This window comes from Mastacembelus armatus, chromosome 10 (genome assembly GCF_900324485.2).
Source record: "Mastacembelus armatus chromosome 10, fMasArm1.2, whole genome shotgun sequence".
Taxonomy (NCBI): domain Eukaryota; kingdom Metazoa; phylum Chordata; class Actinopteri; order Synbranchiformes; family Mastacembelidae; genus Mastacembelus; species Mastacembelus armatus.
The window spans coordinates 16985426-16997506 of NC_046642.1; the positions used below are offsets into that span (position 1 = coordinate 16985426).

Consider the following 12081-nt stretch of genomic DNA (forward strand, 5'->3'; position numbering starts at 1 on the left):
AGGTAACACTGCTTTTAGCATTAGACTATAAAAAAATGAAAAGTTCAAGCAGCTGAAGCTACCGTGACCATTTTCTAGGCTATCTGCAATTTGATTTTAATTCCATGCTCTGATAGACATTAACCAAGAGTCCACTACAGATTACATTGTCCTTTCTAGGCAAATATCACAACCTTGTTTAACTGCCACGCTGTGATTATAGAAGACTGTGTCAATACAATGCAGAGAGAAAATAATCCCACCTTCACAAATACAACTGACAGACAAAGTGAGGTCCATTTATACAATTTATTGATAGCAAAAGATCATTATCACTCCTGCATCTTCTCAATGGTCTCCTCCTTGTATTTGCCCTTCTCCTTTACATCAGCACGAGATTTGGCCTTGCGCTCCAGGATCTTCTTGCGGTCCTTGTCCAGCTTTAGCCTGGTGATGACAACCTGTAGAGAAACACAACATTAAAGACATGTCCATAACAGTAACACATTTCTAATGACGTTAGCATTTGAAATTTGTAAAACTGACTACTTAATTGGAGGTCTACAAATACGATGCAATCAGTGTAACTACAAAATGTGGAATCCATAAGTTCCCTAAGAGGTTTAACAACTTTGGCTTCAGTCTGAACATGAAGCTACTGGAGTGTTATAATCCAATCAACTGTTTGATGCATACCATGTCTGGGAGGGTTAATGCTGCACACAGGGTTTGTCAGTAATGAGTTTGTCTCAGTCTCCTCTACTTTGTCCTGTGTTTGTTGTCAGTCAACAGTTTAACAGTGTGGTTCTACTGTAATGCTGGTGATGTCTCCTTTTGTTGTGGGAGTTACTAGAGTTAAATGTTGTGTACACTACTAAAGTGCTGACCTGATAGTCATCACAGCAAATGTACTGTCCTCAGTAACCCATGGAGCAGATTTTTACTACTGTATTCTACTAGTCAAAATAGTGCTTTTGGAGACTTGATTTGGTTTGTTCAATGTTTAGAACAGTGGAGTAAAGTTACAGTATGGAAACCCATTTAGATGTCTGTCAGCTCTGCAAACTAAGATTTCCTGCAACTTTTTGCTAACTTCAAGCCAAGGTCACCCCACCAAATGAATGACAGGACACTGTACAACTTGTCATATGATGTAAAACATTCCTGTCATTGGTTAACAAGGTGAAGAAAAGTGGGAACTGGATTTGATGCAACATGCTAATGCATGTATGGCCGAACTGTTAAGTGAGTAAGATGGCACGGGTCTGAATCGATGTCAAAATAATTGCTCAAATCTTAGGAGGGTTTACAAGCACCTTCTTGATAGTTATTTACACTGATTTTACACTGTTGTTTTATGCATTAATATGGGATATAATTAAGTTAACTACATGCAAATTGAAAATGTGTATAAAAACCGACTTTATAACTAAAGATGATTAACAGCACAAATTAACATTGCACAGTGGGAAATCCGAGGTCATTAACAATCATGGCAGCATCTGGGCATCCCCCAGGTGATGTGCATGTTAATTACAGGATGGCTTAGTGAAAGAATAAAATGAATGAAACCCTAATTGTTGCTATTGCATGCACCTGTGCCTATTCTGCTGTAAAATGTAAAAAAATAGCTTGCTAGGTGAGCCAAATATTCAAATAGCTGTATCAGAACTGCAGCTGACTTTGACCAGTTCTCATGTACCTTGTCAAAATGTTGATGTGTAGCATTTTCAATCACATCTGAGACTGTCACATGACATTTTACTCACAGCCCAGTGACATTCTACAGTCTTAACACAACTTCAATTTGACCATGAATACAATTAAATCTGACAGCTGAATTGAAAGCAGCCTGGGTTTAGGAAAACATTCAATAGAATAAAATGTTGTGGTGGAATTTAAAAAAAAAAAGCCACAGCAGAGAAAGAAAAGAGATCAACAGGAGAGCTGGCTGGTCTGCTGCAAAACAGTTATACATAGGGCAACAGTTCACCAGAGATAATCATTTCTGACTTGTCACAGGTGTTACTCTATAACAGCTTTGTTCAATTTAACTGTCTAAGTCCTGACAGTGAACCAGCATGAACTCAAACGGAATCAGTTAAATAGAACTCAACCATCATTAACTGTATGTTTACATCACAGTGTGTAAAAGGCCTAATTCCCAAAATAAATCTTACCTCACCTTCAAAATTGTTTACTTTTAACATTTTAGATGTGACTCTTAAAACATGCTATATTATTGGACTGTGCTGTACTGAAACACTGCTAATTCTGTTTACATTTACACACACATATAAAGCAAAACAGAATATACTGCATACAACACTGCACCCTACAGATCTGACACTTACCAGACGTGAACTACCTTATTACGGCACATTAGAGATAGTATTTCTTGTAACACTGCTCTAGTGTAGCAAATTGTTGTACAACGTAAAGGAGTTTCTACTTATATCCACAGCGCATATTTACCACAAACTAATGAACTATTTACAATGACTAATGGTGTCGAACTTCAGTAGAATAGTTTTACTCTGCCTCCTGTCCATACGTTATCAGCTTGTTAATCTCCGTCTGCTCAGACTCGAGAATTCATTTTTTGTTACTTGAGTGAAACAAGTACATACACTACCTCAGAACTGTTAAAACTAGAGCTGTTCTTTTAATATTCTATTTTTTTCAATTTGACATTGCCTGCTGCAGTATAAAAAACCCCAAATGTCTGAATTACAGAAAACTTTTCTGGTTGTTCACAAGTACAAGAAAAAGACCACACATAACCTACAGCCTCAAACATTATAGTTTCACTTTTACCCTACTTGTAATCATTCCAAGGCATGCAAGTAAATTGTAGGATCTACACCATCATGTCTCACCTTGCTGGGGTGGATGCCGACATGGACTGTGGTTCCGTTGGCCTTCTCTCTCTGAACACGCTCAATGTAGATGACATACTTCTTCCTGTACACCTGCACCACTTTGCCAATCTGCTGGCCTTTGTAGTGTCCACGGACTACCTGTTTGTAAACAAAACAAGCAAAGCTGAGCAAGTGAAGTTTAAATTTTATCATCAATTATGACAAACCTGCAGCACAGCCAACTATAATACCTGGACTTCGTCATCTTTGCGGATGGGCATGGACCTCACATTGTACTTCTGGCGGAGCTCCTTGGACAGGGGGGAAGACATGATCTTCCTCCTGATGTGTGAGGGGGCATTGAAGTGCCTCTTGCGGTTCTTACGGCGGGAGGATGTTACAAATGGATTCAGCTTCATGATGCTGCCAACCAAACAAAAGTTAGAAATCAGGTGACATTATCTGCACTCTCATGTTAGAAAACCTGCAGTTACGTGTTAGCCAACTGATGCTAATTTCTAACTGTCAGCTCAACAGCTTCGCATTTCTTCCTACTTGCCACCTCTCCTGAAACACTAAAGTATGAACAGTGCAACTACCCACGACACCTGCGTTTGCAGCATTTTACACGGAGCTAGCTGACTAGGATGCGCTAACAGCTGTAGAAAACTGAAGGCTGTGCTAGCAAAAATGATGCTAGTGAGTTAGCATAATATAGCAGTCCTATTAAAGCGATAGTATTCCTCCGCCGAGGTAGCCAAAGCGACCTTAGCAAGCAAGCGACAGACTAAAAACAAATCAAAATAACTGTAAACGAAACTAAATATGAATTACTAGCACACGAAGCCAAAGTCTCATTGTGAGTAGCCGACATGCGGAGAGTGCGGGAGCGAACAGGGACACCAAATACTAAGGGGTTTTAGTAAATCATCTATCACCAGTACGGGTTCAATACTGACGATCTTTTAATAATGGCAATGTTTACAAGATGTTTGCACGTTTATATGAATACTTCGTGTCATGAAACACAGGATGGATGGCGATAACTTTAATGAAAATATCAGCCATGAAACCTTACCCTGCCGTCTGCTCCTCTATGGCCGGAGGAAAAGAGACTCTCAATCTACTTCCGCTGGCATTAGTTCACACTCAAGTCTCGCGAGATATCCGCAAAGCTAGCTTTAAAAAAAGGACAAATGACAAAAAACTCATCATAGTAAACAGTAAACACGAGATCTTACGTTTAGCTGTACAAGTATACTTTTTAGCATTGCTAGTTCTAATTTATGATTTCGAATTTCATTTATTTTGGCCACTTTTTATATTCCTAAAGCGTAATAAACAAGAGCTTTCTTTTTCACCCTTTGCTTTCTTCACTAGTTTTAGTAGGCCTTCTGGTTTTATTTTTTGCGGGGGAATAACTAGCTGGCTGTCTATATGAAATATCGTCACAAGATGGCGACAAACCCAGCTAATCACCTGGTCAGCAACTGAAAACAAGTTTTGCCTGTGATTCATCGAGTTTTCGCCAGTGCTCGTTACATATGTTGTCATATTCTTCCCTTAGGCTGAAGAACTAGTAACTCGCACTGTCAATGTAGTAATGGGATAAGCACAGTGTATGTGTGTTTATATAGCCTACACTTTTGGGAGGCTATCCTTTAAATTCAATATTGTACTGATTTAGTGTGAGAGCACTAGAGTTTAGGACATCATCGCAGCTTTAGGTCCAAGAAGCTGGAAGAGGGGGTGTTCACGGCGGCAGACCACCCATGCACTGACCTTCCACCTGGGACACAAGCGATCCCCTGTCCTGCTCTCACTCAACAACTACACCCTACGCGCACTGAGCTGCCGACACCGAAACGGAGGCGCGCTGACACCGTGCGCTGTTTGCTCCCCGGGCGGCGCGCAGCTTCACCGGAGCCTGCCGCCTGCCAGCCTGCGTTGTCTGCCTGCGAAAAGTGATGCTGTCATAGCCCCCTGCGCCGCGGACAGAGAGCCTCTTTCCTATTCGCACACCCCCACCCCCCTCCGGTCCCTCTCTGGCAGGCTGTCGCGGCGGCAGTGCGGATGTGGAGCCCGCAACGCAACGCTCTTCACCCGTCGGCAAGCATCGGAGAGGAAGATGAAATGTTTTTCCCGTTATCTCCCGTATCTCTTTCGCCCTCCGAGCACCATCCTGTCCTCCACTTGCCACACCGAAGGTAGGGTGGGACGCCGAGGGGGTTGTCAAGGGGCTGCGAGTTGCTTACTTTGAGCGTGTGACATGAATGTTTAGGCTGCTACACTGTCCCAGACACGTAGAGTAGCCTATTGCCTACATGTGTGTAGAAGTTACATTGGTCATTTGTAGGGCTGCATAGCTCACTGCAGATTTGTCACTGTGCACTAAGTTGTTGGAGACATATGAAATCTAGCCAGAGGTAAAAACTAATGGCGTTGACTAAAAGAATTTATAGGATACGTGTTTGATTGTGTGCCTGTGATGTATACACAAGAGTGGCGCTCACAGGCGCTCTCATTTTGCTTCAGTTTAAAGCTGTCAACAGACAGGCCTACAGCATGCCAAGAGAGCTGCTCAGTTTGTGGAGTTGCATGACAAGTATCTTCATGTCTCTGTCACCCATTCACACTTTACGAGATGTCCCTTAGACAGCCTGCATGGCACAGGCCTCTTCATTCACTCACTTCACCGAGTGGACTTTTCCTCAAAATGCCAAATCCTTTTCTGTCTAATACACACAGTCCGTACAGAGTTATTGCCCTGCAGTTGTACAAAGTTAATATGTTGAATTGACGGAACTGATGCTGGCCATGATAGCAATAAATGAGTTCATAAGAGCTGGTCAATTTATCCTGCTGATTGTGCTGTCAGACGGGGCAGCCCAGGAGGGTCTGAGTGTTTGTATAACTAGCCATTTACTAGGTCATAATGTGGAGACTGAGCCTCTGCATTATTTAGCTTTGCAGAGTTGCCCTCTTTCCTGTATGTGTGCTCTACCCTCAGTCCTCTGGCACAAGAAGAAAGATAGTGCGGTAAAGTGTACAGTACACTATATGGTGGTGATAACTGTGGCCCTTTACAGCTTGTACGGCTGACCTATATACTGGATGTATTCAGTATGCAAATCAAAGACACAATGAGGATTTATACACCTTTATTCATTCACACACCTTTATTTTTCTGCTATATCCAGTAACTTTGTGTTCTTTTACTTCCTATTTTATCCCATTTGCTATCCTTCTGAGGTATTTTACATTAGCTAACCTTTTAAAACATGATTCAATTACTTTGTAGGATAAATTTAGGCTTCATATAATCCCAAAAATAGAATTACATCCACTACAGACCAACAAACAACACAAGTAAAAGCATCACTGTAATATAAAGGTATGAAAAATGAATTCAAAATAACAAGAGAACTTGTGTTTTGGGTCTACATGTATTAATTCCATGTCTGCATAGTAATATAGAGCTGTTTTGTTTTAGTCAGAGACATTGGAGACAACCTGCCATGGATTTACAAACTTAACATTTTCTGAATGTCAAACATGATTTAAACATCATAATATTAAAAATTCTCTTGGGTATGCAAATTAGAATTATGTAATTTAAAGTAAGCATATAACACAAATACCTGCAGGACAGCTCAGCAAACATAACCCAGTGAAGAAGAGTGTAAATTAGGATTAAAAGCTGTGGGAAAAGCTGATGATTTTTTTTTTTCATCAAATCTCAAAGTACTGCTTCCAAGGCCAAGAATGAACTTTTAAACTACTGTATAATCTTGGACATTAAAGCATCTCTGGTTAATGTTTTTGATTTTAACACTATATGCATTTAAACTAGCCAGGTTTCTGCATCTGTGTCTCATACATCTTTAATGACAAATGAATGTAAACATCTGGATGTTTAGAGGTGAGATCAACAAACACAGTCTTCACACACACTCCCACTGCCTCAACTCTGTCTCCGACTCTCATTCCCTCTGCCTGAGATCAGGGAGTGGTATAATAGAGGAAGTGATAGATCAGTAAACATGGAGCTGCAAAGCTCAGCCACAGTAATTTGATACATAATCCTGAGCTGCTCTGTGTGTGGAGAAATATGAAACAGTTGTATGCACAAAGCATGCGTGAGAGATGTTGAATCACCTGTGCTGGGGGCCAGTGGGGTGTGATGACACAGCAGATGACCTTGAAAATGTGATGTGCTAAAATGATACAGGGCATCTCCTCTGCATACAATGGATTTATATGTATAAAACAAGGAACAAAAAAAGTAGAAGTGTTGGTGCACAAATCAGTGCATGCATATCTGTATGCGTTGCATGGAAACTAGTGCCACACTGTTTGTTTACGCTTGGGTTTGCTTTCGTGCCGTGACCTTGTTACCGTGATTTGCCCTTCCATTAGACCTGCTGGTCTTGAGGAGGCTGATTTGTGCCTCCTAACAGTCCTCATTTTTGTTCACAAGCCCCCTCCCTCCCCGCCTTCAAGATCTCCCAGCATTCATGTCCGTTCCAGCTGAACAGAGTTCGCCCCAGGGAAGATGAGTGTGCAGTTACCATGTTAGTGGAAAATACATTATGTAAGCCCTATACTGGACCATAGTGTGTGTGTTCTCCTTGTTTTTCTGGGCCATTGTGGAGAGCAATGTGCCAACGTCACCCGGATTCACCGGGGTCCAGTCTCAGAGGGCTGTGGAACTAGCTTTATGCTGCCTGTATTTTTAAATCTGTGCATTTGAGCCCCTGTGAGAGTCACCATGTGGCTTTTTATTTATTTTATACATATATGTATATGTTTTGACCTGCATACTCTTTCTTTCCATTTCACATGGGTTTGTCACTTCTGCCGTGATGGATGAAGTCTTAAGGGTTTCTGATGGGTGTGCGCTTATAGGCTTGTCTCCCTTCTTCTGTCTAGTATCTCGAGTCAGGAGAAAATATGCATCCCCAACTCACACCTCACCACATCTCACGCTGCCATCAATCAACAAAGCCAGTCCTGCATGAGCCTGCTCATCTTCCTCCCTCATGTTGCTGTAGTGTCTTAGGGATACAGGGACGCTCTATTTTTGTGTGACATAAAAAGAAGTGACTAGTGAATATTTAACATTAGGTCTGTGAAAAGAAAGTGATTAATGGCTATAGTTATCTTGTGTTGTATATATTTGTATATATTTGTGTCCGTGCTTTTCGCATTGGCGTTTCATTTATAAGAAGAGCAGCAAGCTTCTCATGGCAGTGCCTGAAGGGGCCCTATGTCTGTATTTTAACAAAGCATGACACCGAGTTGGAGGTTTGTGGGTGACGAACACAGCGTCTACTGGTGTGCTGTTATCATACATCCCACAGTGTTGTTATCCTGACAGGCAGCCACTTCACGGCTCAGAACACACTCCTTGTAGCTGTCCCATCCTCGCATACCGCTGGAGACAAACACCCTACACAGAAGGTACAGTGTGTGACTGTACGATTTAGTTTGGTCAGCTTTTTATGCAGAGGGTAGAAAGTCGCAGGAGTAAAAGGTTGCTAAAAAGGAAACCACAGGGAAAGGGTGAGATGAGAAGAACTGTTAGTTCTTCTACTTTGTACATCTTGTACAAAAACTGTTTTATTTAAGGTTGCATTATCCAACTCTTTACCAAGCTGAACTGTGCTCACTATGATGAGTAAACTGAACTTGACATGTAAAGTCAGTAAAAAGTGCATACACATGGACACATGGACCTGTGTCAGCAAATATCTACAAATATCTACTGCTGAAGTGCCCCAGATCAAGACACTTTCATGCCTACTTGCAACAACCATATTGGTGGTTTTCTTTGTTTAGTTTTATTGATACACTAATCCATTAAACTTGATTGGTATCTGCCAATAATGACCATACTATGTAGATCAATTATCAGACAGGTGCTAATTCACATTAAGTAGTCGTACCCACTGAGTTATTGTAAAATTGGAACAAAAATATTTTATAAACCCTGTTGGTCACCTGTTGTCTTCTGCTGGTAAATTTACCCACAGGACACTGCTTGTGTAGTTCATCAGACCTTTTCAATACTTGTGTAACTCTCTGATGCCAACGAGTAACAGTGATATGGATTGCCATGACAAATGACTATTTCATACTGGAACAAAAAACGGGTAAATGAGATGAAAGGTTAAGAGATATTTATGTAAACATTACTTAGTTTCCAGCAGTTTCTCCCCTTCGTTAATCACCACATGGCAGCGATGCATGTTTGACAAACGAGGTGATGTTCACAGTGATGAAGTACCGACAGGATGAAATACTATGTGCTATACAACAATCATATTGCTACTGAAATGAAATGAAGGGAAACAAATGGCTGCCTGGAAGCAAGAAAGTCATCATAAAAGCTCACAGTATGCTTTGGAAAATGTTGAGCAGAAATATATTTAGAAGTTTAAACAAAGTGTAGTTAGGCTAAAACTGATCTTTTGGATCCCACCAGGTAGATCTCTGGAGCCTATGGGAACTTAAGTGAACAAGATGTTCTCTTCAAGAGTGAGATGAAAACAACATAACATATCAGTGTCTTTCTCACACAGAATTCATCTGTAGTCTCACTTTACCTCAAACACTTCCTGCTGGGTCGCCACAGTAAGCCTATATATAAACAAGGAAAGAAGAGAACATTTACAGTATCACTGAGGCTCCCCTCACTCTTACAGCCTCACAGGAGGTAGTGTATCATTACAGCAAACACAGTGACGCAAGTCTCATTCTGTCCTTTATCACTGTTTCACAGCATGTAAAAGCAGACTGTTTCACGTCTGGCCTGTAATGTAATGGTCAGTCTCAGTGAACCACCTGTGTTATACTGCTTTGACTATACCTCTGTTGGGAGCTATAGAGCCAGACACAGAGGCTCCTTATCGAGCTGCCTTTGCTCCAGCTGGCAGGCTGCAGCACAGAGACACAGCTACTATTGGGACTGGGGCACACACACACACACACACACACACACACACACATATACATCTCTATCTCTCTGTCTCTCTCTCTCTATAAATATATATATGTATGTATGTGTATATATATATTTCCCTTCTCACCCCTACGGGTGGTGTGTGTGTCTTCCTCAACTGGGGTCCTCTACCAGAGGCCTGGGAGTTTGAGGGTTCTTCGCAGTATCTTAGCTGTCCCTAGCACTGTGCTCTTCTGAACTGAGAGCTCTGATGTTGGTCCTGGTATCTGTTGGAGCCACTCTCCCAGTTTGGGGGTCACAGCCCCGAGGGTGCTGATTACCACAGGGATCACTGTTGCCTTCACCTTCCACATCTTTTCTAGTTCTTCTTTATATATATATATAAAGAAGAACAGGTTGTATGTATAGAACATTGCTACGGGCTTCTTGTGTCTCTCATTCTTCCTTCCCACCCACTCTACAATTTTTTATAAAAGGTCCTCATGGGTTGAGTGAGACAGATTAGTGCTAATAGATTTTCAGAACTGCAATAACATCAGTTAATATAACCCTGATGTAAAGGAGGGCTCCTATATCTTGTATTATGTCACTCTCATATCAGTGTTTGGGGCAAATGTGGTATTGAAAAATACATTCACTGATAGAATATTATTTCATTGTGATGTATTAGTTATTAGTTTACTATGCAACTATGGGTTCAATACTGTATTGATTTCTATTGTTTTTGTGCTTTCCTTTGTGGTACACAAACAAGAGGATTAAAATGAGACTATATTAGGCCGAGATATACCATCTATTTAGAATATTCTGGTGACATACATGGGTAAAGATGTTTTTTGTTTGCATCACAACTTTTTAAGTTGTGTGAAGTTAGACTAGGAGAACAGACCAGCTTGGATGAAACTTTAATGAGATTGTGCAGCAGTGAAGAAAAAACACAAGCAATGAAAATACAGTAGATAATAAAGTATTGCAGCAACTGTGTGTATTTGGAATAAACTAAAAGAAAAAACATTCACTGACATTCACTGTGCTTTGGTTTCAGGTATAAACGGGAGCTCTCAGTGTGGACATTGAAACTGTATTTAGGTTATCATGTGTGCTGGGAGAAAATATATGCTGTCCATTGTGAACGTGATTGGGGAAGTTTAAAAATTGCAAAATGGCTCAGTAAATTAGGGGAAAAAATAGAAAGGAAATTCAGTTTTTACATCCACATACAGTATTTGTGTTTAGGAGGTGAGCAGTATGAACTGGGCCAAATCTACTGAAAGACACAGACACGGGTTTTAACAGTAACAACGATATCCATTCTGTACAGGATCCACCTTTATATTATTAATATTGATGAAACCAGCTGTAATCAATATTTTTACATTAACAGTGGATCAAATGAGTACTTATGTATCAATGCCTGTATGTCTGTGAAGATTCTCAGTCGTCCAGGGGAGGTTATCTAGAGGTTGAGTCATGGCAACTGGACTTTCAGTTCTTTAAGGCTGAAATGTTTCACCACCCATCCAAGTGGCTTCATCAGTCTCAGAGTCTGAGATATCAATGCTTGTAGTGATGAACCCACAGAGAATTATAACAGGGCTCAGCCTTATTGGTAAAAATTTTTCCAGCCAGCAACCTTTTGCATATGTTCAGTTTCTCAGACCTTGTCATTTTTTTCAGCCACAGCAGTCATGTGTGTTTATAAGGGAACAACTTAATTACCTGCCCAGCACCTAATGGTGATTAGGTAGTAATTATAGTGGAGCACTGAGCAGCTAAAGAGCCAGTTATTTTATTTAAGAGTCAGCGAGGCCCAAAAAGAGCTAAAAGGAAAGTGAATACTAGGTGTGAACTTTCCGGGTAGCCAGAAACACAATGTTGTTCTGTATCAGCTGCATGGATGTATTAAGGAGAATGGTGTATATAAGCAACAGTTTGCTAACAAGTTCATTATAACCTTTGTTTACAGCTTATTTATGCTCCCACCAAGTGGGCAAACATCAATTTATGCAGAATTAAATAATATTTGATATATAATCAATTCAAATGAACACATTCAGAATATGAAAGGGACGAAACAACTATTACTCTACAACAAACAGTATGTCAATATTCCATGGAAAGTAAAGGCTGAAGAGGAAGACATTGTGGAAGAGTTCCCATAGTAAAAATGAACTGTGTTTGTAGAGGGTAGGTCCCAGATGTAAAACGTGTAGATGTTATGAACGTGATGTGGGGTATTCCTGAACAAGAACATGCACATTCACTTTAGTTTTTGAG

At 40.7% G+C, this 12081-nt stretch overlaps 2 protein-coding genes across 2 annotated transcripts in view; one reads left to right on the forward strand and one right to left on the reverse strand.

Moving 5' to 3' along the window:
- Positions 1-274: 274 nt before the first annotated feature.
- rpl26 (ribosomal protein L26) lies at positions 275-3981 on the reverse strand. Its single transcript, XM_026330715.1, has 4 exons — positions 3919-3981; positions 3092-3263; positions 2859-2999; positions 275-440 (listed from the first exon to the last, which is right to left on the reverse strand). The coding sequence occupies exons 2-4, from the start codon at positions 3257-3259 to the stop codon at positions 312-314; spliced, it is 438 nt and encodes a 145-aa protein (XP_026186500.1). The 5' UTR covers positions 3260-3263; positions 3919-3981; the 3' UTR covers positions 275-311.
- A 606-nt stretch (positions 3982-4587) lies between these two features.
- The window catches only part of LOC113144338 (serine/threonine-protein phosphatase 2A 55 kDa regulatory subunit B beta isoform), a 36268-nt gene continuing 28774 nt past the window's right edge, over positions 4588-12081 (forward strand). Inside the window, exon 1 of the mRNA XM_026330326.1 lies at positions 4588-5047. Coding sequence (XP_026186111.1) covers positions 4969-5047 — 79 coding nt within the window. The 5' untranslated portion in view covers positions 4588-4968. The remainder of the gene's footprint in view (positions 5048-12081) is intronic.

Bases quoted from the DNA above. Each gene is read 5' to 3' on its own strand.
- rpl26 (XM_026330715.1), bottom strand. From the start codon at position 3,259: ATGAAGCTGAATCCATTTGTAACATCCTCCCGCCGTAAGAACCGCAAG. The intron at 3,000-3,091 runs GTATTATAGTTG...GTTTACAAACAG, and splicing joins GCAAAGATGACGAAGTCCAG to GTAGTCCGTGGACACTACAA. The intron at 441-2,858 runs GTGAGACATGAT...GTTTCTCTACAG, and splicing joins TCGGCATCCACCCCAGCAAG to GTTGTCATCACCAGGCTAAA.